At 35.7% G+C, this 27,737-nt stretch overlaps 1 protein-coding gene across 1 annotated transcript; it reads left to right on the top strand.

The window, feature by feature from the left end:
- Positions 1-66: 66 nt before the first annotated feature.
- LOC143367328 (hexuronate transporter) lies at positions 67-26,270 on the top strand. The gene is made up of 10 exons (XM_076809001.1): positions 67-277; positions 17,224-17,335; positions 18,694-18,817; positions 19,739-19,891; positions 22,288-22,398; positions 22,484-22,646; positions 23,458-23,656; positions 24,565-24,843; positions 25,267-25,464; positions 25,981-26,270. Exons 2-10 carry the CDS (start codon positions 17,230-17,232, stop codon positions 26,181-26,183), a joined length of 1,536 nt encoding a protein of 511 aa, XP_076665116.1. The 5' UTR covers positions 67-277; positions 17,224-17,229; the 3' UTR covers positions 26,184-26,270.
- The last annotated feature ends 1,467 nt before the right edge of the window (positions 26,271-27,737 follow it).

Below are 27,737 nucleotides of genomic sequence, written 5' to 3'. Positions count from 1 at the left end.
TCCTCGATGGAGACCGCGGAAGGTCCGATCCTTGGACACTTTCTTATAAATGAAGGTTGGCCGCGGTCTCGTTTCTCATTTGTCGCTCCATCCCTCGCGCTCAGAGGGATCGTTGTGCATACACACACACACACACACGCGCGCACATGCATTCGAACTCACATTTCATCCTCGTGCCACTCCAGTGTATCGCATAGCGAATTAATAGTGATCGCCTGATCGTTCCTCCCCTGAAAAATCCTGTACGAGTTAACCGACAGAGGCCAACGATAAATACGTAAGTACCTGCCACGTGATGCCTAATACTCGGATAATGGAATGTGGTTGATGAAGAGTAATGCTGGATCCTGCGACGGAGATTATAACGTGGACTAAACGCTTAGAGTTATTTACCGATCTTTAGTGAATTATACTTTCAGTAATTATATGACGATTGCCAATGCTCTTTACTGCTATAAACTTTAATATTTCCACTCGGGAAAATGTTCGACGAGATGCTGCATGCTTTGTTTAATTCAGGGAGAGATGTTTAAATTTTATATTTTGATCGGGAACAGCATTTTTATATTTAATTAATTGGATGGGGTTGCCAAGTGGAGAAGCGTCTTGAGAAGTTTTTGGATTTTAACAAAGTCTGTATTTTGAAAAATGATATTTCTAGTTTTTCTAAAATGTTTCAGAGATAATATTGGAAATTATTAGGGGGGTAAAAAGAAAGAACAGATAAGGGGATAGTTGCTTTGAGTAGCAGCAGAATGATTGAGCAAGTGTGGGACGAGGGGAAGTACTAAGTTTGTTTCTGTTACTTTTAATTTGTAAGGGTTACAGTGTGTAATAGTGGCTCTACTTTGGATTAAAATGTTACCGTTTAATAGTTTGAGCAAATCGATTATCTAAACTCTTGAACACCTGCTACTCTATATGCAGATTTAGTATCGTTTGGTATTCATGAGTTATTACACTTTTTTATGTCGTCATTCCAGTTGCTCTAGGTGCTTACCTATTTGTAGTAGGATTGGATAATTCATCAGCTTCTACAGTTTTTATTTCACTATTCTCATGGTTTACTTCTAGTTTATATACACATGTCGTAGCATTTGAAAATGAGTATGTATCAGGAAAGCCTAGCTGATCAGAATAGAATTAAGATATTTATAATTTTTTTTACCCGAAAATTATTCCATTGAGAAAAGCAGACAAAAGAATCTTCTTGAAAAAAACTTCTACTCGTCGTTGAATATGATTGCTCCTCTCATAATAACAAAGTTATAATGATTATAATCCAAAAATAATCTTAGAAAGTAAATAATATAAAGGGATCATTTAAAAAATGACGAATTAAATATATAAGAATTTCTTTAAATGTCTGTGCATTCAAAGTCTTAATTTTATAAGGCATGCGTGGTAAATACCCACATTCACATACCCACTGAATCATTTCATGATGAGAAACGCCCTCTGCTTATTTAGAAAGGTAATATTTGAAAATGATCACAGACGAATCATCTCATATTATCTATACTGACTCAACTGTACTTAATTTAATACTAATTTAATACTATATGTAATTCAAATGCTACATGTGACTCAATACTAAACTTAACACTCATTTAATTTAAGTATTACGTATAACTCAATACTATACTCAACACTAATTTAATTTAAATACTACATATGACTCAATACTATACTTAACATTATTTAATTTAAATACCACATATGACTCAACCACCATATTTAATACTAATTTAATTTAAATACCACATATGACTCAACCACTATACTTAACACTAATTTAATTTAAATACTCCATATGACTCAATTCTATACTTAACATTATTTTTATTTAAATACCACATATGACTCAACCACCATATTTAATACTAATTTAATTTAAATACCACATATGACACAACACTATACTTAACACTAATTTAATTTAAATACCACATATGACTCAACCACTATACTTAACACTAATTTAATTTAAATACCACATATGATGCAACACTATGCTTAACACTAATTTAATTTAAATACTACAGATGACTCAATACTATACTCAATTTAACACTAATTTAATACTATATTTAATTTAAATACTATACAAATACTCTTTATGCGCCTGTAAGTACTATTTTTTTTTACAAATTAGCTTTCCTTGCCCAATAAAGAAGCATTTTGAAATTACAAACTAACTCATCTCCCATCAATTAACAAGTCAGAAATGATTGCGATAAATTGCCAAGGTACATCGTAAATACTATATGCGCATGTAACGGTGCAACCATGACTATACAATTACAAGCGTGCGCGGGTTTTGCATTCCGGAACTCATTCCAAACGAACAACTCACATCGATTTCTCACGAAAAGCTTTCCGTTTCGAGTTCCAGCTTAAACATGCACCGCGTAATTAATAAGGGCACGTGTGCGTCGATAAATGATCGTTGTAGCGTGAATCGAGCCACGATTGCAGCATTGCTCTGCATTACTTGCGCAATGCGCTACAGGAAAGTGTAAACAGATATAACTGTATGCAATAATTGTGGGCGTGCGCTTTCGAAAACTCACGCAGAGTATTAACCCCACTATGGCCACTGGGTCTTTTTTGACCCACTCGTGTTTTTTACTTGTTTAACCCTATTGCGACTTCTAAGCCTTTTTTGACTCAAACGTATTTTTATTTCGTCAATTTGATTAAAGCTCTCGGTTATTTTTTTTTACCCACCCGTAGTTTTATTTCTTTAACCCTAGGATGGTCCTTGGACCACTTTTGGTCCCCTCATGTTTTTACTTATTTAACACTGTGGAGACCCCTGGGTCTTTTTTTACCAAAGCACGTTTTTATACCTTCAACTCTATTATATAGCTTTTATTTTTTAACTCTACTATGGCCCTTGTGTTTTATTTACAGATCAATAAAATTAGTACAAATTATTTAAATCTTCGAATCCATAAAAATTGATGTAAATTACTTGAATTTTTGGACTCATAAAAATATTTCAGCATTAAAAGAAACAATATTTCTTATTCCATATGATAAAAAAATACGAAATTAACGATAACTACAATTTCTAGCCAGTTACAAATTTTCGAAATCCACGATCTTATCAACAATCCCACTAGACGTCGAGCAAAGTCTGCCTCCATGTCATACTAGGGTGGCTCTTATTAACTTCTAGAATTTTTTTTTTAAAAAATAGTCTGCGAAAATAAAAACTGCATTTTCTATTGTTCGCTTTCATAAATAAAAAGTGTTCTAGAAGCATTTAAACTTTAAAAATTTCAGAAAAAAATTATTTTTTTAGTTTTTCGGACTTTGTTCGAAAACAGTTTGTCGCACGAGAAAAAGTAATACAACATAAAAGATGCTCCTTGTCCGGATCTACAACTTTTGTTTGACATAATTTTTTATTTAATCAATAACTTGGAGGATATCATACAAAATCTACTTCGCGAGCTGTTAAATAATGATTTAAATATTTAAGGAGCCAGGGGCACCCTTTCCCTTTATCCGATCGAGCTCAAACTTTACACAGATTTTTTTTTAATTATTTGAAACTATTCAAGACAATTAAAAAGTCAAAAATAACAGCCACCCTAATGTCATACGTATTCCTCCAACCGAGTAATAATAAGAAGGAACGCACGAGGAGCAATAGAAACATTTGTTATTCGAGGATAAAGCTGTCGACAGACAGGGTAGGTATTGATAACGAATCGACTAAGGGCAGAATTTGTTATCATTCCATTAATTAGCAGCGATATCGAGTCTCCTTGAGAGTGTCTACCGGGTGACTAATGGGGAGGCCCACCATTCCCCATCCAATCAGAATCTGCGACTGCCGGGTACACGCCCATAAGGCTCGCCCGACCTTCGATTTAATATCGGCCTGTAATTATAGAAAACACTCTACTGTACATTGATCGCGTCTATAACGTCCACGTCGCTCCCGTTCTTCATCCGGAGCTTTCCATCGCGATAACGGAGGCGAGAAAAAAAACGACACCGCACTTCGCACATCCGTTGCTCGCTTTGCAAGTCGATTTGTCGCGGAGGTAAATCATCAACAGCAATCGTATGCAAACGATCGCACGTGATCGGTGTTTCATAGGTGCGCGTGCTACGCTTTCCACGTTGTGTTCTAAGGTTTCTGCTTCTGGAAAATTATGGAGATTGGCAAGACTTTGACTGGCGTGGGTAAATAAAAATTTCGAATGACGAATAAAAGTTAAAAAAATCATTCGTCATGCGCCGAATAAATTTTTCAACTTTATCTGTAACTTTAACTTTATTCTACTGTGAATACAGTTAAAGCTAAAGTTTAAACATTTATTCGCCGCTGAAGTTGAAACGCTCGACGAATAAAAAAAATTAACTTCATTCGTCGAATAATCTAAAGTTAAAGCGTACCTTTCATTCGATCAGTTATTTAAATAATTGTTAATTCAGTCAATGCCCAGCTCTGCTTGCAGCCTGCGCTGCGCGGTTTCGGCGTGTTTCGAAGTTGATACTTTATGTTTGGGGAAGTATAGATTACTAGCTAACCCGATACCTGGTTTCACTCGGGAATTATTATTATTATTTATTATTTTAGATAGGATATTTATAAATAGCTCATAATCAAAGGGTTAATTAATTTTCAGTAAGTGGACGGTTGGTAGCTGTCTGCATAACTAGGCCCAATTCAGACTCGAAGAAGTTGAACCGATCAACTCCGCTTTCTGTAAATTTTAATACTTAATCAGATAATTGGCGCATAAGCTATCACATTTTCTCCATTTTTCATTTTGTATAGATAGTTGATCAATTTATCTCCGGGGAAACTCAATTACGAGTTAAATAGAATTCGTTTAGAATATTAGGATTGAAAAATATTAGCCGATTAGCGACTACTTAGGAAATTTTATTTTAAAAAAATACCAACTCCCTGATCAATTCTTAAATGTTCCTCGAGTTTCTTTACAATTCGAGCGAGAATATTTCCATGCAATTTTTTACGCTGAGCAAGATTATAACTTCAAAATAATAGTATCCCCTAAGAAACAAGCTTATTCATATATATACATTCCAGAATATCGAGCTTAAGTCGTCCTGGAATATATTTGCACTTGATTAAAAATCAGTTTCATCTTCAAATCGAACCTCTCGAAAACCAAGCCCCATTTCAAACAAGTCGACTTCTTTGTATCGTATTTGTTCATAAACTCTGTCAAATTTCGTATTCTCTCGAAAAGGTAGCCCATCAGACTTTATTCCACATTTTCTATTTATTTTTCCATATACTATCCCTTTCAGTTGCACCGCCCATTGCGAAACACCTAGTACAACTGTACAGCAATTCAGGGTTAAGGTTCCACGCGGAAGAGTTAAATTTCGCACGGCATTGAACGCGTTAAACAAAGGGGCACTTTATACGTAACAATATAATCGCGATTTCACGCTGCCAGCGTTGATTTGGATTAATGGTGGAAGAAATTCATCGGCTTCGCTTTCGTTCTCCATCGACCCCTTTACTTCGTTAATAGCTCATCAGCGCGCGGACAGCTTGTTGGCGATTCCGCTAAAACCAGGGGATACCATCTTCGTCTTGTTAATGCGCGTGATTCGCGTGGGGCTTGGTAATAAATTCACTGATCGGAATGCTTAATTGCCGTGAAGGCATAACGCTGTAAATAATGGCCACTCAAGTAAAACTTTAATCGCCGTAACCGCGGATACGTGCCGCGAAATCGCTAATTAAAGAGCGAGACACGCGCGCAGGTACGTAGGCAACGATCTCTCGCCACGTTCACCGATTGTTGGAAGAAGTACAATTTTGAGACTCATTTTTCATACTCTACGTAAAAGCGTCTTTTAGCAGGACACTAGCAATTTTATTCTTGCAAACGAAAAGTGGAAACTTATCGCGTAGAAGTAGAAGCTAATGGAGTTAGGATACGTTTACAGTAGTGACGAGTGATACAGTACAGTTTCACAGCCAATATTTGTGTTCGAAGGCTGTACTTTACTATAAAATGCACTTCTTTTACACTATTTTCGGATTTTTTTTTATAAAGCAGCTATAGACATTTCTCCGTCTAATTTGGTTGATATATCTATCCAACTTTCAATAATGTTTACAAATTTCATTAGAGAGGAATAATTAAAATTTGTCCTCCCAATACCAAAAATTGTATAAAATAATTTACCTCTGTTGTAACTGATGTAACAATAATCTACTGTATTGTAATAACTACTGTAATAATAATGTAACGAACTGCTGTAAGAATGTTAATTTATTACCCTGAGACTTTGTGTTTCTTATCGATTGAAAATTCACGGCTAGTGCTGATTCGGGGAATTTTGCATTTTGTTTGAATTTTAAATCTGCGATTAGAATCGGTAGCTGGAAATTTGCATACGTTGCGAATTTTAAATTTGCAGTTAGTATCGATCTTTGAAATTTGCATCTACCGCGGATGTGAAGTCTTCTCAGACTGGCAGTACTGGCAATTTGCGCGGCTTGAGAATTCTAGTTACGCGCAGCGACATTACTGGAAATTTGCGCCTGTGTATCGTGAATCGGAAATTTTCGCGCGTCGATAAATTTATACATACTGTCGATGGAAACTTGTGTTTACTATGCAACGGAAGTTCGCAAGTATTAGATATCAATGCTGGACATTGGTAGGTACGTATCTGTTACAAGTGTAAAATTTGCACTTGCTGCAAATTAAATATTTGCAATATTGATATTATTGTAAATGTGCTCTTACTGGGAATTTAAAATTCTCGTGTACCGACATGCCTGTAAATTAACGCTTGCGGCACATTGAACATTAAATTTACACCTGCGGCACAGTGAATTTGTTCTCGTTGCAAAATTAAAATTTTCGAAAACTCATATTACCGAAAGAAAATGTACACTCATTGGAAATTGAATATCGACAATTTGCATTTACTGGTAATACAAAATTGTACAATTTATCGTTAACTAAAAATCTCATCTTACCGCCGATATGAAAAATTCGCAGAAGAAAATAAAATTTCGGTTCTATTAAATTTCTAAAAAATTTCCACTTTTTAATTGACCTGCATAATTTTGTCTATTGCACGTTCTAACTGGCGTTAAAACAAATTCAACCCCGCACCCCAGAATAAAATCTTGAATTTATAGATTTAGAATCGAATATTCAAAATTTAATGGTGTAAAATCATTGCACTGAAATTACGATAAATATTTACAGTGGCGTTTTTTGAGAGCAATCTTTTTCTCAAAGTGTGCTACATCAAAAACAATTCTGCTGAAAGTTTGTTCGAACGTTTACGAGCTTACGGAAGATAAGGAACAATATATACGGTATTTTGCGTCACGCGATTTCCGACGATTATTAGCAAACATTCCAGTAAACGTTTGAGTGGATTACTCGTACTCATTCTATACATGCTTCTCGGTTTCTTGCTCATTGGGCGTGCACGCGAACGGAATAAATTTCCTGTTTCTCCTTGAACGTGTTAATTAATCGCCGCGAAACGGTACAGGTTGTTCGGTCTGTCATCGTATCACAATTAACTGCAGTTTATTCGTTCGGCTGTGCAGTTTATACATTCTCACTACCAATCCAAGATTCCTATTCCCTCTAAACAGAATATCAGAAAACATATCGCGATGGAAATTCTCCTTTCAGCAACCACGTAGCAGCAAGTTAGCAACAAGTTTATCAAAACGGCACCTATTTTTTTTAAACATTCAACGATGTATACTAGACAACAAATATAGGCAAAAATGGGTCCATTAAGGGGGAGGGGGAGGGGCATCGCGCCTGGTTTGGGCCGAAAAATAGGTAATTCTTTGTGAATTTTTTCTACAAAAACGGTTCGACAAATTAATTTGAGGTTTGGCAGGCGGTTTTATTGTATCTTGAACTATTGTTCTGAATTTTTGTGTGACAGTGAAAAAAAAACAGGGCAGATACAGAGAGAGGGTTGAAAAATAATCGGGTGGTCCTGGCGTTGACGAAAATACTGTAAGGGTTATCCGAAACCCAAAAAGGAAAAGAGATTCTTAAACTATATGAATGTGGCTATGGGTGGTAGTAGATGCATTGAGAATAATACAAAAATGTTAGAATGGCAGACTTTTGAAGAAGATGAAGCGCCCTGATTTGAGTCCGAGAAAGGTTTTTCCTCAAAATCGGGAAAACTTCTTTAAATAAAAAAGGAACGGTAACAGGTACGGCAATAAATCTAGTACCACCCATAGCCACGTTCATATAGTTTAAGAATCTCTTTTCCTTTTTGTGTTTCGAATAAACCTTACAGTACTTTTCGTTAACGCGAGGACCACCCGATTATTTTTCAAAGCTCTTTTTATATCTGCCATGTTTCTCTTTTCAGTGTCACAGAAAAATTCAGAACAGTAGTTCAAGATACAATAAAGCAGCCTGCCAAAACTCAAATTAATTTGTCGAACCGTTTTTGTACAAAAAATTCACAAAGAATTACCTACTTTTCGGCCCAACAAGGCGCAATCCCCCCTTAATACAGTGACTTCCATACTTATAACAAGTTCCTTATATAGGGAAGCTTTTGACTTTTTATTATTATCTAATATATTCTCATTTTCTTAAAAATGTATAACAATGAGTAACAGAGCTGTGTAGGTGAGTGAAAATAGACCCTGCAGCCGCCAGCCGAGGGTGAAAACTATAATCCAATTCTCACAACTCCTGCTCTGTGTAAGTTTGCAGAAAGAGTTTCAGGAACTAGAAATCTTTATCACAGGACTAGAAAAAAAAATGGAAGCCGTCTGTGCGTCATACGAGATTCGTTATTTATGCGTAATAACTCATTAGCCACTCGAGTTCTCGTACAAGTCGGGAAGATTAGCCTCGCAAATTCACACGTTCGTATGTATCCATAAAAGGCTATAACGTAGAAAGAAAACCTAAGATTTTCTTCGTGCTGGCATAATTCACGACCGTGTATAATTACACGCTCAATGTCGCCGCAATTATTACGAGCCCTCAGACTTTTCTCGACAAGCGATTATTTATTTCCTTACTCGGGGTTAACGGGGATCGAGTGAAACTGTTAACTTTTATAAATCAAAGTGATTCACTGAATTTTAAACTTTTAAATCATTTCTTTTCTGCTTTAAGTTAACTTTGTACGTTAATATTTATTTTGTAGTCGATTCATAAATGTCCTCAAGGGCATTTATTTTTTAACAGCTATTTAAGGGTAAATGTAAAAGTGAGGAATATTTTTTTAACTAGTATTATTTAAGGAATTTGAAGTAGGATAAATATAGAAGAAAAAGCATACAAAAGTTGGAATTATTTGTTAACACATTTCTTCTTCATTTTAAGAAATACACTCTAGCCCAGCTTTACAGAACGGTTCAAGATTCCAACTTCAAGTTATGTACCCTGTAACGGGAAATCCACTTGCCGCAACTGTAATTTTTCCAAGGCAGAATAAATGTTCCAGTTTAACTGCAACTTTTTTTTCTACTTCCAAGGAAATACGAGTTCCCTCTTTATGCAAAAATTTATGCAATAAAAGTTTCTGTGTATGCACGTCATTTTATAACTGTTTTCTTGGAACTGGAAATATAAAAATAGAAAACTTACTGTTACTTCATAACTAATTGAAAATTTCTACAGTTTCAGTCGATCTTTGATAATTAAACATTTGTTAAGATCGTAAGAACTCGCTTATACTATATCATACTACTTTTTGTCAACTAGCAATTATTCTCGAGATAAATTGTCGCTTGCAGAAACTGTTGGGTGGAGTTATGTGGTTGTTGCTTATGTTTAAAATACAAAGAAAAATGATTCTAATGAATAACGAATCCTGATCTGAACCGCTGAGCTAATTAGCATTTCCATGAATATGCTGCGGCGTGTAGTGCAGAACACATCGATAATCGTATTTTTGAAATTCCACTGGTGGAATGGAGAGCGTTTGCAACATCGCACTTTAGACGCACCTTCATTTCCCTATCAAGTTTCCACCGCTGTGGATAAATAGTGGCGTTCGCAGAGTTCTTTAAAAAAGTACTATCTAATAACGTAATCAAGAGGAGGAATAAGAATAATAATTTGTTTACGGGATCTGGGCTGTTTGGTTTACAATACGAGGGAAGGCAAATATAAAAATATTCAAATGTTATTCAAATTATATATCTTTAGGAATTTGTACCATCTATGTTGGCAGAAGATTGGCAGAAGGAGCATAAACTTCGTGACGAATGAAAATTTTTTTCTTTTAAATAATGAACTCAATAGAAAATCTGAATAACGGCATTTATTATTACACCTCTTGAGGATTAAAAGAAAATTGGTTTATTTTTCTTAAACTTTAAGAAAAGTATAATAATAACTCAATAGAAAATCTGATTAATGGGATTTATTACACATCACTTGAAGATTAAAAAAATCAACAAAATTTGTTTGCCGTTAATGCCATTAATCAGATTTTCTATGGAGTTTAAATGGGAGATAAAATAATCAATTGACAAAATATTAGTTCGAATTTTGAAAAAGTATAGCCACAAATATAGGCAACCAGTTTGGAGGTAAATAATATTAATTAACAGCGAAAAATCGGTAAGTGTTGTGGAGTCTACATACTAGGCACCGTTTATTTTATACAAAATTTCTATTCTGACGAATAAATCTTTTGGTTGCTTTATCGACAAGTTGCGGAATGCGTTTTAATTTTACAAGCACTTCAGACTGTTTTAGCAAAAGAAACACTAGGGTAGATGTACCGTTTGTGGCCATTGCACTGTTTTTGGTCATGTGCATAATTATTTTATTTTGAAATTGCTTGCGGATCATTATTTTGTGGAGAATTTCACATCATAAGTATTTTGTTTAGTATATCGCCAGAAATATAAGGTTACATTTATTGCTTACACGAAAAAAATATTATATTTTTTAAGAAGTGGCCGAAACTGGTACAATACCTTAAAGTGGCCTGAAATGGTGCATCCACCCTACTCATGGTGTTAGATAATACATTTTCTAGTAGAGATGAGAGAAATGGCGATCCGAGGAATATTGTGGCGCTATCCAACAAGACAGATTTTTGTAACGGTCTTTGTTGTATTACCGCTGCATTAACGTTTTTTTACATCACTCGTATTTGTAGAATCCGCGATGATTTGCTGGCGATAGAACATAAACCGTGCCTCGTAAAAGACGAACAATTATGTAAATTGTTGGTGTAGAGCGTTACCAGATGATTCATTGCTGGCTTTTGCGTCATGCTATTCCATTGATCGCCGCTTAATTGTACCATCGTGGCCATTTAGGGGACTTTTTTATATAAATCCCACTGTCGAGAACAATTTACGTCCTAATGTGCACACTAGAATTTTTCTTTTCACTCTCGGCCGGCGGTGTCTGGGTCTTTTTAGACCCAAGTGTAACGCTACCAAGCACGATAGTAAATAATAATATTCTTACAAACAGAGAAAACCTTGAAAATTGAAAAATTGAATTAATTTAACAAAGAAAAAAATTAAATCTAAATTGGGTGGAGTGGTACAGTTATTATGGGTGAAAATGGACCCAGGCACTGAATTCTTGTTAGATTAGATTAGAGAAATGCATTTGGCTGTTCAAGCTTCCAAGGAAGCACTTTCACACTTGAATGACATTTTTATTCTCGATTTTTTTAAGATAAAAATTTTTTTTTTTTAAGATTTCAAAGTCATTATGATTTCAGTGATGTCTCAGAAACTGTTCACTTTAGACACTATATGATATAATATTTTTTTATGCCTTAAGTATTTCATACTTTATCGAAATTCAGGAAGAAATATTTGGCACTCCATTTAAAAAAAACATAAGGTGAGCGGCATATCTTGATAAAAGTGTAACACAGTAAAAAACATGATATTGCATAATATGCCCCCCCTGATACCATGCAACTTTTGATTGAAATATTTTTTAATACTGCCAAAAATTTACGAGCAAATTGAGGTCGTCACGTTACGTGAACCACCCTGTATATAGAACACTGGTAATATTTATTGCATCACTTTCAAGTTTACACAGTACCCACAATTTTTATAGCAATATAAAAGATTAATAAAATGATTCGTATCCAACTTAGTTTGGCCAAGATAGTGAGCTACACATTTTTTGCAATAAATTAATTTCGCAATAATATTTTCCTAGTATTAGTAATGAGAGAGTTATGTAGGTGATAACGTGTTTATTCGAGTGATGCAATAAATATTTCCAGTACTGTGTACAGTGGTGGCTATAGAAATTGCACCACCTTGAAAGCATCAATGTTTCTGGTTTAACTCTCACGCGAACAGCGACTATCTGTATTCTGTATTATCAGGCAAACGCTTGATTTATATTAAAGCAAGAACCATTTATTACAATAAATCAACAGATACTTCAAAATAAATATACCTTTACTTTTGTAAATCGTGCGCACTTTATTTACATGCACAGGATTAAACGAAAGGTGTCCGGCTTTAAACATTGTTAGCTATAGTCAATGAATAATAACTTGATAGTCTCTTGTACTTTAGGAGTATCCGTGAAAAAGTGGGAGTGCCAGTTTCACTTTGAGATTAGTTTTCACACCCTTAAAGGACGATCGAGCACGAACGAAGCCTACCGTTATTCTTGTCTCGAGCCACTCTGTAAACCCTAAAAGTTGCGTTTCAATCGATGAGTAAGGGTTCGCGGTGTCCGCTCGTTAGCCTATAGTACACAAATTCGCCCCTGTTTAGTAGGCACTTCGATAACAACCCTATTGTATCGGATTATATGAAACTATTAAAAGACCACGCTAAAAAAAATTTAGCGTGGCTATTCGACAAACATTTTCCACAAAATGTTTTTCAGACGTGGTGCAATTTTATTGGCCACTACTGTGTAAATTTTTGCTACCCTTTATATTTAATTATAAATAATTATTTTAACATATAATTTTTGACAGAGAGAGAATTTTTTTGTATGTATTTGTTAAATAATAAAAGCCTTTTGTTTTATAAAAAAAATTATTAATTATATGGATGATTTAAAAATAATTTATAAGTTCTACTTTTTTATTGGATTTTAATTTTCTCCGTCTACTAATTTTTCCGCCCCCAAATTTGCCGCTCCGGGCAGTTGCCCTGCGCCTCCCTAGATCAGATCCAGTCCGTGGCGAAGTCAACAAACGATTCAAAAGAATGAAGAGACCTTTCCACGCCGTACGTCTGGCGAACGATTTACCAGTTCCCCTAACATCTCTAGAGCCAACCGCCTCACCATTGTCACGAATAATAGTACTAACATTATTAAAACGATAATTTTCGTTCCGTCTCAATGATTCTGGTTCAAGGCGACCGACTCGTTGTACCATTGCACGAGCGTTACAGTCCTGCAGAAACGGTGCGTGGACGTTTCCACCGAACATTTGCCGTTCGTTATAACGAAATAATTGGCGGTCTTAGCTCGTTCTGTATCCTTTTAAAGGCAAACAGTCGCAATACCAAAGTAACGCTACTGTGCTCGTATAAATTCATGCTGCGTTGCTTGTAAAAAGAAACGTGAATGGAGCATGCTTATCGATACGCTCTTCCTTATCCAACGCGTATTATCCATAATAATCAGTATATTGCTGCCTTGTATTCATACGGACTGGCGAATTTCAGATGTAAGGGACAATGTAGATTGAATTTAAATGTGAACAGTATCTGAGGGAAGATGGCCTCTGGGAAGGGATACTAATCAATTCCACAAAATACAAAGTAGAAATTGATGGGTTAAGGGGTCATGCTCAGTCAGGAGGCCGAAAAAAGGGTGGTCTTTGGAAATTTTTTACTCAAAAGATATAGCAGATTTCTGAAAAAATCTTTTTTCCTTTTAAGGATTGCATCTAGTACCGTGCATCGTAATTTTTTTATTTAAAAATATTTATCAATAACTAAGTTATGGTCCATCAATCGAAGGTTCTCTAAAAAAGGCTTCTGCGGTGACCACTGCTGCTTTTTATAGTCTGATAGAGCATACAAAACTAAACAATTTTTATGTTCAAAGTTTCGTTCTATCTCGCACCGTTGCAAAGTTAATTTAAAAAAAAATATATGAACAAAATTTAAGTTAAACGATTTTATTTAAAATGCACTAAAAACTGTAAAATAATTCTTTTCTTGCACTACAATTTCCAACTTTTGTTAGAAACACTTATTCGTCAGATTATCGGAAAGGCCTAAGACAGTGTTTCCCACCCTTTTTTGAGTCGCGATCTCTTTTTATAATATTAAAATAACCTGCGCCCCCACCCCCATATAAGACAATGTAAATCATTAATAGAATATGGGAATGTAAGCATATGCAAATAAATAAGTGCTAAAAATCGCCATCTAAAAATAACGCTGGCGACCCCCCAGAAAATATTTTGCAACCCACAGATTTGGGGTATAAGGGGATCTGAGAATCTTTTAAGTGCTTAGGACCTTAATATGGCCCTGTGTATGTACAAGTTATTTGCTGACTTACGAGACCTACAACCGTACAAGATTGGATTGTGTACTCCGTTGATGTCTAATATTTACATAATCGTCAGATGATTATCGATTTCTGTAATAAGTGTACGAGTACTTATTTGCACAGTAACGAGAATATATGTACACTATTGCGAAACACACGGTGGACCTTGAATAACTAATCCTTGACAGTTAGGATATTATTGGCCGTGTCGTGTATATAAATCCGATCCTTAATTATAATCCATAAATATTGAAATGCGTTTTAGCGTCACGATTCCCACTCACGGGTTTGTTTGCCACTACGAGATTTCTTTTATCAAACTATCTATATCGTTGCGCGTGTACGATTTACGAGATCCTTTTAATTAGGAACTAGCGTTTGAATCAGTGTTGCTTTGTTTCAGAACACAATAACTGTGCTCTCTGATCTCAAGGGGCTAAATTATTCGAGAAATAAGATTATTCAGTAGCTGAACGTGAATATTTTATTTTTACGCAACGGCACTGATCTCATTTTATACCTCAACGAGTGGAATATTTATATTTAACTCCGAGTATCATAGATCAGTTTTTCCATCAATTTTTCTTAATCCTTTTGCTACGATCATCCATTATGGTTAATGTATTCAGTTTTTTTTACGAAGATTCCTTAGAAAATAATTCTAATTTTATTCTTCGCTAAAATAGACCTGTCTGCTCAATTATTGTTATTTTCACTGTTACATCTATAAGATGAACAACAGTGTTATTTACTTTTGTTTATTCTGGTTTAGAGAATAATTGCAACTTCATTCGTTGTTAGACCGGGCCAAATTTTTCTTAATGTTTGAGTCAGTGCACGCAGTGTGCGCGGGGAACGCACATAGGCGTTCAGCGAGTGTAGTTAGGAAATACGATTATAGGAATCCCGCACGTGGCGTACGTACAGGATGTTGAGCCTTCTAACAAGGAGAGTATTTTAGGTGTCCGCCTCCGATCATTTTGATTTTTGGATATGTTATAGAGGACCGAAAAATAAGAAATACGTGTTTTTTTATTTTTCCCCGTTTTCATATTTGGGGGGTGAAAACTGCGTTCAAAGTTAAGGGTTGAAAAATCATTTTTGTGGAATATCTCGAGAACTATTAGAGATAGGGGAATAGTGTCAATGGACGAATTTTGTGTCTTTGAATGCGAAATATGACTGACTCACCAGATTTTCAAAAATCCACAAAAATGATTTTTCAACCCTAACTTCGAACGCAGTTTTCACCCCCCAAATATGAAAACGGGGAAAAATAAAAAAACACGTAATTCTTATTTTTCGATCCTCTACATTATGGGGCACCTTGCATATTTTGATAATCAGTAAAAAAAAGATTTCTTCAATGTTTAGCTACAGTGACTACCTGCTTATTTAATTGCAGTTAAACCCCGCGATCAATATTAGGCATGCATATGCAACGCGATATGAAACCGAAGGAGAAACGGAATAACTATGATTCGGCTCGCATGATACAAACTGCTCGAAGATATCATCGGCTACGCTGTAGTTATGATCTTCGCGAATGTTAACCAGTGTTTAAAAGCCCCCGCATATAATTTTCGCGATAATTCACGATGGCACGTACAGAGATTGTGCATCGACGCGTTATTTAAATTCATATTTTACAAGAAGCTGTTAACTATCCTCGCTACGCGCGGAATGCAATAACACTTGATATTCAATAATACTAAATAAATGGTAATTATGCGGGTTGCGAAAGGTCGCCATGCCCTAATACGAGGCAGAAATATGTGAAATCTAGTTCACTACTGATATTCGCAGTCATTCACATTCGCCTACTATTTCAATATTCAATATTGTGTTACCACATTCTTGTGTTATACAGGGTGCTACGCTTATAAGATTTAATTTCTGTTTAGAGCAAACGTTTGAATAAAGATCTTTTTCGAATAAGGCTCATTCAAGTTGTCCATCAGTAATTAATAATTAAAGGGTCCTTGCAGAAAACGCTGTAAGTGTCCAAACTATAAAAAAAAATTTGTAGTATTTGTAGTATACAATTCGGTTTTTGGTACTTGCAATGCTTTCTACAAGGACTCCTCAATTGTCTATCGGAAGAAATTTTTGTTCAAGTGAACCCTTTTCTGGATGAATCTTTTCTGATGTCTTTGCTTATTTTAAGTGGAACTAGTTCAGTAAAAAAATCAGTTATAATAGTCGACACTCGGAATTGACACTTGCCCGAATTGCATTAGAAACCAATAATACGAAATCGATACTCATTTAGAATGATTGCAATTAAATTATGTGTAATGCTTTACGCAGGTGATTCTACATGATCTTGACCCTCGAGATTCAAGATCCAGTCTTTTTTATTTTAATATGTTCTACTTGCTGGAAAGATAAAAACAGTGGAAGGAATCATTTTAATTGTTAATTGTTTGAAACATTCTTTGAGACACAGTTCATTTGACACTTTTTCTCGTTTTAGTGAGAGAAACACGTTACATAAGAAAAATTTGACCCCGAATTTTGTAAGTCAAGGTCCATTTTGTGGCACTTTTTTTAAAACATCTCCACCTATTCAGAGGCGTAGATTTGCCTGTGTGAACCGTGGCATATTATTTTTTTTTACACCCTGTACACGCTTCTGTCCTCGGTGGACCTTAATTAGCCACCGATTAATGGACTGTTTGATGGCTATGTTGAATAAAATGCGAAATTATTTATCCTCCAGGGCGCAATGCTGGGCACACTGCCTCAGAAGCTACAATTCATGTACAAGCCGTATGCGTTGGCCATTGTCTCAATTGGATACGTACTTGGAGAGCTAGGTCATTATTTAATTGGTAAGTGGTACAAATGCATTCTCGATATTATACTTCCGCTTCCTTAAGACGTCGTTTATATGTCCTTAAGCATGTGTGTTGAACTAATTACGAGTTGTATAATTTCAGTTAAATGTTTCCTTGTTTGGAGAAAGGTATGTTTAAAAGCGTAGGAAATTGCGAGAAACTAACCAGGGACATTCAAGTTTTATCTTCCTGGAACTTTATTATTACAGTTGCTAAGCATACTTGTTACTTAATACTTGCTACATGATGCGTTGGTTAATCTGTTAAATGGGGAGGACGAGTTATCTCGTCATTTGAAAATTCCTCCTAGTTCAGGGACCAATATAGGGTGAATCGTTTCGAAAGATGAAAAATCTCACTCGTACAAAGGCAGTGAATAATATATTAGATTAGATTGTATGGTATTAGTAATCATTTCTAATTATACAATTTTAAGGGCAGTAGTAGTACCTAGTATGCAGAAATATAACAAAACTTGGATTTAGATTTATCAGTTTGGGAGAGAAAGTTCTGTAATTAATAACAGAAATATTGTAAACTATAGTATCAAGTAATTTAAGAAATTAGAAACTTGAGAAGGTAATAATTTGAGGAGTAGAAAATTCGAAAAATTAGAATCTTAAGAAGTTGATAATTCGAAGAATTGAAAATTCGAAAGATTATAATCTTGAGAAGTTAATAATTCGAGGAGGTGAAAATTCGAAAAATTAGAATCTTGAGAAGTTAATAATTTGAGGAGTAGAAAATTCGAAAAATTAGAATCTTAAGAAGTTGATAATTTGAGGAATTGAAAATTCGAAAGATTAGAATCTTGAGAAGTTAATAATTCGAGGAGGTGAAAATTCGAAAAATTAGAACCTTGAGAAGTTAATAATTGGAGGAGGTGAAAATTCGAAAAATTAGAAACTTGAGAAGTTAATAATTTGAGGAGTAGAAAATTCGAAAAATTAGAATCTTAAGAAGTTGATAATTCGGGGAGTGGAAAATTCGAAGAATTAGAAACTTAAGAATTTAATAATTCGAGGAGGTGAAAATTCGAAAAATTAAAATCTTGAAAAGTTAATAATTCGAGGAGTGGAAAATTCGAAGAATTAGAAACTTGAAAATTTAATAATTTGAGGAGGTGAAAATTCGAAAAATTAGAATCTTGAAAAGTTAATAATTCGAGAAACTGAACACTCTAAAAGTTAGAAATTCGGAAAATTGTCAACTCGAAGAGTTAATAATTCGAAAAAATAAGCATTCCATATTATCGTATTCATTTTTATTTTTGTTCGTAGAAGATATTATCGCAGCCTAATAGTTTAATTCTAGGACAACCTTGTATAATGTATTTTATACTTGTTCACAAGGTGTCACGAGCAAAGCAACAGCGGTGGATTTACACTACGGTGACATTTCCTGCCAATTAAACTCGAGCACATTGGCCATCATAGATCTTCCGATACAATGCGAGGTAGCTCAGAACGCAAGTTCGTAAGTGTTCCATTTAATTTGCAACATATATTTTCTCGTCATATCTATATTTTTCCACGTGACCATGATTTCGTTACATAAAACAAATGGCAGCAAACGTAATAGAATAATCCGTAATAATAACAGTAATTATTCTCGTTGTATAATACACAGTCTTATGCGTCACCAAAGTCTGCTTGTAACTTGCATATTCAGTACGAATACAGAATACTACTTAATATTCCATCTAAGGGATTGAAATTTCTTATTCAGTATCTGACGAAAAGAAACCTGGAATGACCCACTTCAATAACTAATACACTACATAAATCCTACAAAAACGAAAGAAAAAAAATCAGATAGTATGAATTTAAATCTTTGTAAAAATTACCAATTTTTTTGTTTTTTAATCACTAGACATTATTGTACAGTAATAAAATACAGTCTAACAGTGCAAGACCAGGAATACCTAAGAGAAAATATTTATTCACTTATTTGCGCAAAAAAAGCTAATAATGAAAGTACAGAAAAACAAATTCACCTCTTCTTTTTAATTGGTTCAAAGCTACTATCTTCAGCACTGGAAGTATTTGGCACTTTTATGTCACCTTCGTATAATAAAAATATATTGCTGACTGCTTAAAATAAGGCCGCGTAAAAAAGTAAATCGAGGGATGAGTGTATTCATATTTCATATTTCAATAAACGATGCTTGATGCCAATTTTAATGTTTTCACGACCGACACCAGCCTCGCAGAAAGGGGGAAAACGCGCGAACAATATCCTGCGCGGTCGCGGATAGCATCTTATCACGGAAAATCGCATCGCTCCCTTATGATACTTTCACTTGATACTCGTGCGAACAGATTCATGAACAACTCGTGTCCGTGTTGCCTCTGATCGAATTAGAGCCGCCTGTGTTGAAGGTGTTTCGTTTCGCAGCTGCGAGTCCCTGGAATTGAACGGGTCGCGTTATTGCGAATGGAACTACAACGGCCTTGGCTTGGACTATCAAATCCTGGCTGGACCGAGTTTTATCGCTGTGTTCACGATCGTCGGCGTTGGACTGGGTGTCGCTGCCGATAAGTACAACAGGTATTTATCATCGAGGAATGATTTTTAACCCCTTGTTTTAAGATGACCAGTCACCCTTGGGCAGATCATGTTTAGGCTATGTACGCTGTAGCCTAGAGCAGCAGATTTTGGGAAGTATTAAATTTTGGAGAGGTACAAATTTTGGGGAGCGATCAATTTTTGGGAGCAACAATTTTTGGGAGCAACAATTTTTTTGGAGCGGCAAATTTTGGGGAACGATAAATTTTTGGGAGCGGCAAATTTTGAGAGCCGCAAATTTTGGGGGCAGCAAATTTTGGGGATAATTAAATTTTGGGGCGGTACAAATTTTGGGGAACGATAAATTTTTGGGAGCGGGAAATTTTGAGAGCCGCAAATTTTGGGGGCAGCAGATTTTGGGGATAATTAAATTTTGGGGCGGTACAAATTTTGGGGAACGATAAATTTTTGGGAGCGGGAAATTTTGAGAGCCGCAAATTTTGGGGGCAGCAAATTTGGGGGAGCAGCAGATTTTGGGGATAATTAAATTTTGGGGCGGCACAAATTTTGGGGAACGATAAATTTTTGGGAGCGGGAAATTTTGAGAGCCGCAAATTTTGGGGGCAGCAAATTTGGGGGAGCAGCAGATTTTGGGGATAATTAAATTTTGGGGCGGTACAAATTTTGGGGAGTGACAAATTTTGGGGGGCGATCAATTTTTGAGAGCAACAAATGTTTTGGGGAACGATAAATTTTGGGGGAGCAACAAACTTTGGGAAGCGGTTAATTTTGGGGAGCGGCAGATTTTCGAAGCTGGAGCTACGAAAGTTGAAACATCAAGAAGTTGAGAACTAAAGATGTTAACAACTCGAGAAACTTAGGTTTCATAAGAAAAAAAATATAAAAAAAACTCGAAAAACTTGCGATTCAAAGAGTCGAAAAGTTAACAAATTAGAAACCCGAGAAACTGAACGTTCGAAAGGTTGAAAATTCGCGAAATTAAAAACTGAAGAAGCTAACGATTCGAGAAACTGGAGATTCAAAATTTTGAAACTGCGCGAAATTGGAATTTAGAAACTAAAAATTCTACGCGGGAGGTATATACCAAAGCGAAGCACACAAATCTGCGAATTACATCTTACAAACGCGTTTACAAAGAAATAAAACATTTCAGCGAGAAATGTCTGACCAAGCTCGACCACTTCTACTTTCAAATCTTACCAGAAGTGATATCAGCGAACTATAAACTCTTGCTCTACCTTTTCTAGCTTCGTTAAAAACAGGGATATTCCATTAAAAAAAAAACCTAAATGACACTAATCTGGTCCTGACACTCCCGCCTCCCATTTATTTTTAAAAAATTCCAATATCTTCCCTGAAATAATTTAAACACTCAAAAGTAAAACACAGCAAGAAGTGATCATGCAATGTAACCACCACTGTTCATACACACAGGATGCCAATAAAAACTAACAAGTTGCGATGTATACATTACACAACCAATTCGTTCGATTTGTTTTTTTTTTTATAAGACATAAGAAGGGATTCGTTGTCAAGTCGTACTCATCGTGTTACACATGCCCGCAATTAATCACGTCTTGGGTAACGGTAGTTCTTTTATTTCTGTCGCGAATGACTGAGGATCATAACAGGAACAGGAAGTAAAATTGTGTTTCCTGAACCGTCTGCAGATCCATCGTGCATGACGATTAAACGCAAGGTTACGTATAGGCACGTAGAATCAATCGAGCCTTTTACTTTGACAGATAGTAAACATCTTTGTAACTTTCAGATAAATTCGTACTTCGCTTTAAAAGCGGATATTTTCACCTGTAATCACGATTGATCGAAATGGATCACTTCGAAGTACACGTTCACAAAATATTTTCAAATAAAATACACAACTAAGTATCGTAGTTTAATGAAAGACAAAAAGAATAAATGCATAATATGAAAGCTAAATAAGTTATTGATCCTCTAAAATGTCCAACTTTCCCATATAATTCTTATTTTTAAAAAGTACACCACACCGAAATTCTATCTTTGAATTTTTAAGTAGACACGATAAGTAAGGTTTCTTACAACAAAGTAATTACTTAATTAAAAAAAGCAATGGAGGTGGATGCAAACGATTTTGCACATCTTCGCAAATTTTATGAATTAGTACATTTAGTTATCTATATTATCTGTGTAATTGTATTTTCCATGTTGGAGTGACTAGGTAGTAGTTACAGAAACCAGGCGATTAATTGAATACGAAAACCGAAGATGTCGCAGATAAGGGAACGAAAGCAAAGCAGTAGTTTTCACAATTATGTGGAAATTACACTTTGGCACGAGCAAATATCTGAGTCACTATATGAAATTTCCGACATACTTTACTTAAACATTATTTCCTATATTTTTATTTTATTTACGAAGTTATATTCTGTTTACAGAGTGAGGATGCTAACCATCTGCACTTTCATATTCAGTATCGCGATCGTCCTAATGGGATCGGTCAAAGAATACTGGCAATTAGTCGTTCTTCGTATGATACTAGCAGCTGGGTGAGTTCGATACAATTGCAGTTAATTTTTACCTCGATACATTAGCGTATAATAAAAATGTCATTACGGTATTACGCACATTCAGGGAAGCAGGATGCAATCCTCTAGCTACAGGTTTGCTTTCTGACTGGTTCTCAGAAGAGCAGCGAGGACTTGTCATGTCAATATTCAATTGGGGCATTTATGGTGGTTACGGTATTGCATTTCCCGTTGGCCGGTACATACCGAAACTGAACATCGGGAATTTGGTAAATACAATCTCACTCTTTAAATTTTAATTCAGCTACTTTTCGGCCACAAATGTAGGTACTGGAGACCTTGGCTAGTTGACCGACGAGTTCAGTTGACTGATTTCCTTTAATTGTTGTATTATGTTATAAATTATGCTGCGATTCGCGATATTGAAGCATATAAATGACTAGCTTGCCGTTTAATGTGTCACCGTGACAAAAACTTGCGTGCTCTATCAGTGAGAATGAAAATTCTAAAAAGGTCAGTGGGAAGTAAATTTTTTTCTTTCGACTATTAATGAATTTTTGTCCAGTAAGTATTGCTTGATGCTTTTTCATGAATATTTTGTAGGAAACGTGATACATTGACTATAATTTAGGGTATTTTATTTTATCCGGTGCGTGGAGGTTTTGTAAGTACGTACGACCCTTAACATTTTGACAATGTCCGACGGGGTTGCTTGACTAAGCATAGGAATACCACTAAAAATTGCACTTTTTATCCTCAAGATGCGGTCGAGGCAAAGAGTTTAGCTGCTCGAATCCGCTTCCCCCGCCACAAATCCCTCCAAACTCACCCCTATCAGTTTTACACCGTATCCTCCCTTCAAACTTTTAGGCCTTCCAAACAGACCATAAGAAACAAGTAGAAAATAATTACAGTATGTAACAACATGATACTTAATAAAAAAAATAATTCTTTCCAACAGTCTAATACATGTTTGTTTTTCCCTGAGGAATTCTCCTTTTCGTCACTTGTATACCACGCTCTACTGTACACCCTGCATGGCCTACAGTGTTCTTCTCTAATCGAGAATTATTCGAACAGGGTTGGAGGGCATGTTACTACGGAGCTGGTATAATTGGACTGATCGTAGCAGGTCTGACTTATACACTCTCCGAACCGAAAAGGAAGACAATCGGCGAGGAGGACGCGAACAAAGACGGGAAGAAAGTGCGCGTGTGGAAAGTGATCCTGCAACCGAGGATCCTGCTATTGTGCTTGGCTGCCAGCATCAGACATTGCGGTAAAGAGCTAGACTCGGGCATTAACGAAATAAAAACTTCTTCAAACAACGGATCGAATAAAAGTTACTTTCACTTCAAATTATTCGAGGAATAAAGTTATTTTTTATGGCGAATAATTTTTTCTCGCTTTTATTCGTTATTCGAAATTTCTATTCAAATAAAAACGTTGCGCATCTCTGTAAAGAGGCAATATACCTTGGCGCAAAGTATTCAGATCAGAGACCACAACAGTTATAACCACGGGCGTCCGCACATGGGGGCAGTTGCCCCCTGGCTTGAGAAAAAAAATCGCTTGTGAATCTTTTCAAATTCCTATTTTAAATTTTTAATTAAATTAGCGCTACGAAATGGGTTCAAGCAACCAATCGTCGTGTCGCCTGTGAACTCGATTGTTTCTCAAAGTTCCTACCACCCCCATCCTTGGAAAAAAGTTCACGGACGCCCTTGATTATAACTCAAATTTAAAAAATTATGGTGAAAGAATTAATATCTTTGTTGCAAAGTTTTTGGTTACGAATAACCATTATTGGAGACGGAAATTGTTGTTGGTTACTATTAACAAATTGCCTCCTATTAAGAAATAGTGGGAGAAGCAACGCTACACCATGTAATTGGCTACGACTTTAACAATCTTTTGAGAAAAAGCGGTTCGTTTTTAGTGCACGATTCCTTTTAATCTCTGTATACCCTTACAGACTAGAATACACAGAAAGAATAAATAAATTTGACTTCGAATCTCAGAGTTAAGATGAATTATGCCACATAGCTTCTTGTACAAATCTCCATAGACCCAACGTACATAAACTCATTTGTGAAAATCGTTAGCATTATTCTCCTTTACACCCTACAGGGCTGTGTCTGTGATCTTTCCTAATACTTTAATTCGTTCTTTTTTTTTTATTTTCAGGTGGCATGTGTTTCGCCTACAATTGCGATCTCTACTATAGAGATTACTTCCCCGACTACGACCTAGGCTGGTGGTTGTTCGCTGTGACGATTGTGATTGGTAGCATTGGTGTCGTGGTCGGTGGGGTAGTTAGCGACAAATTTGTAGCGAAAATGGGAATCAGATCTCGAGTGGCCTGTCTAGCCATCAGTCAGATAATAGCAACACCCTTCGCGTTTGGCTCGGTGTATTTCAATCCCCTCTGGGCGATGATCACCCTTGGTATTTCTTATTTCTTCGGTAAGAAAGATAGCCACATTCATATAGATTAAGAGTCTCTTTTCTTTTTTGTGTTTCGGATAAACAGTACTTTTCGTCAACGCGAGGATCGCCCGATTATTTTTCAACGCTCTTTTTATATCTGCCATGTTTTTTTTTTCACTGTCACACAAAAATTCAGAACAATAGTTCAAGATACAATAAAACAGCCTGCCAAACCTCGAATTAATTTGTCGAACCGTTTTTGTAGAAAAAATTCACAAAGAATTACCTACTTTTCGGCCCAACAAGGCGCAAACCCCCCTTAACGGATGACATTAATTTCGAGTAAACGAACTATTACCTCATCAAGTAGTGCGATAGGAGGAACCTCTTTTCGGTATATTAAAACAGTTTACTGTCTAAACTACGATTCACATTTTACACGTACCTTTTCGATTGCAGCGGAGATGTGGTTCGGCATCGTGTTCGCCGTAGTCGTAGAAATTGTTCCTCTGCATCTGCGATCGACCACGATCGGAGCTTTCCTATTCGTCATGAACAATATCGGTGGGAACTTGCCGATACTCGTCGAACCGACTAGAAGAGCTATCGGCTTCCGAGGGTCTCTTTACATCTTTTATGCTGGCTTCTATGGCATCAGTGAGTATAATCGAACACTACGATAAATCATCAATGTTATACACTTAATTCTGTTTTTACAAGATTTCGATTTAACACGGTCTAGACAAAAAGTAATACCACTTTTTGCGCGTTTTCTTTTGATGTGACACGGTCCGAAAAAATAAATATACATCTGAATTTAATAATTTATAAATTATAAATTTTATTTAATATAGAAAATTAATTAAAATAATTTTAAAATTAATAATTATAAATTTGTCTTCTTCAAAATCTTCACTTAATTTCAAGTTTAAAGAAAAATATTCCTACTTATTTTGCTAGGAAATTGCCCTGAATTAATTTGTTTATCCGGTTTATCGTATTATTTTGACTGTTTTTCTTTTTTTCCATTTTTCCATATGCAGGGTATCTTTTTTACAAGGATTTTTCAGGAATCTATCTATCGCGTAAAAACAGAATTAAGTGTACTTGCAGTGTTTACCAGAGCTCCATTCGATTATTTGCCCAACGATTAACGAGCAATTTTCTGTTCAGGCTCTCTCATCTTTTTCTTGACCATGTTCTTAATGGACGGGGCTAAAGAAGAACCGAAGAACGTGGCCAGCAGTATCAGCGCCAAGCCGGAATCAGGATACGACAACAACACGTTCACCACGGACGATGGAAATATACCACCGCTAGAGCTTCCCCGGTTATATCCACAACCACCGCATCGCTTCGAGAACTCTAGGCTCTGAAGTAAAAGAGTACGATGTGCAAATTGTAAATAGCATATAAAGCGATTTAAACGAACGTGACGTGTCAGTCGCAGGACAATTGTGAAATCAGTATTTTTTTAAAAAGCCTAGCCTTTTTATACAATTTTCACCTCAATTAGGCTGAAGAATCACAGCCTTTTTGTAATGCGGCTAGAGGCCTCAAGGCGTAATGTATCTGATAGAAACATTTGACAAACAGAAAGTATTAAAGTATTATATGTTATCAGGAGCGGATTTAAGTATAGGCTAAGTAGGCTGCAAATTTTTGGGAGCAACAAATTTTGGGGAGTGATAGATTTTGGGGAGCGGCAAACTTAGGGAAGCGGTTAATTTTGGGTAACATACGATTTTCGGAAGCGGCAAATTTTGGGAAACGACAAATTTTGGGAAACATACAATTTTGGAAAACGACAAATTTGGGAAATGACAAATTTTGGGGAGCGGCAAATTTTGGGGAGTGATAAATTTTGGGGAGCGGCAAACTTAGGGAAGCGGTTAATTTTGGGAAACATAAGATTTTGGAAAACGGCAAATTTGGGAAGTGACAAATTTTGGGATGTGACCAATTTTGGGGAGCGACAAATTTTGAGGAGTTGTAAATTTTTGTAAGCCGCTAACTTTGGGAAGCATCAAATTTCGGAGGGCAACCAATTTTCGGAAGGGGGAAATTTTAGGGAGCGACAAATTTTGAGCGAAAGAAAGGTTTAAACGCAGAGGCTTGAGATAGCTTTAAACACAATTTACTTTTTTTTATATAGCGAATTAGCAATAACTCAGATGTGAGTTGCCATGTTGAACTAATTTTGAAATTGTCTGGACTCTTTTAAATTAAAATATTTGCAGACATTTCGCGGAAGGGGCGGCAAACGTTTGTTAGCTTAGGGGCGCCAAATCTTCAAATCTGCCTCTGTATGTTATATCAGGTCCGCGGAAACTTTTGTCGTTTTTTTTTTTGATCGCTTCTTTCACAATACTATATCTCACATATAGTTGCCCCTCGTTACCAAATGCCATATATCAACAGATGCGTCATTTGTTTAGAAGATTTAGAACCCTTTTCTATTAACAAATAGTACGTTAAATAGTACGTTAGCCATAGATATAAGCATCAGGTTTATAAGAGGAGATCACAGTAATGGAATCGCTGACTTTAAACGAATGATTTCTATTTGACTTTAAAGAAAAAGTGGAATCGAAATGATGGTACGATCGAGTGGGGGATGTTTTTCCTCGCGCAAAAGTAGCTAAATACACGTGCAGCTATTTAGAAAGCAACTGCATTTAACAATATAAATATGGTATAACTGCGAATAATCTTTGAGGGGTGTTTATTTTCGAAAATAATGATTCGAAAGTGGAATTGATTTTTTGTCTTAGTGCACTTATACTTATTCCACGGCACCCATCTTCAAACTCGATGTCTTTTAAAACAAAGAGTTGTTTAAAAAAAATATTATGAAGTAATATTATGAAGTAGCAAAAAAACGCTTAGTTGAAATTCGAATGCACAAGCTTTAGATTTAGAAATCTCTT

This window comes from Andrena cerasifolii, chromosome 3 (genome assembly GCF_050908995.1).
Source record: "Andrena cerasifolii isolate SP2316 chromosome 3, iyAndCera1_principal, whole genome shotgun sequence".
Classification (NCBI taxonomy): domain Eukaryota; kingdom Metazoa; phylum Arthropoda; class Insecta; order Hymenoptera; family Andrenidae; genus Andrena; species Andrena cerasifolii.
The sequence above is the reverse complement of the archived record's forward strand: the minus strand, read 5'-3'. Positions and strand labels throughout refer to the sequence as shown.

Coding starts and splice junctions, on each gene's coding strand:
- LOC143367328 (XM_076809001.1), top strand. CDS start 17,230: ATGCTGGGCACACTGCCTCAGAAGCTACAATTCATGTACAAGCCGTAT. Junction 22,647..23,457: donor AACTGAACATCGGGAATTTG/GTAAATACAATC, acceptor TTATTCGAACAG/GGTTGGAGGGCATGTTACTA. Junction 23,657..24,564: donor TGCCAGCATCAGACATTGCG/GTAAAGAGCTAG, acceptor TTTTATTTTCAG/GTGGCATGTGTTTCGCCTAC.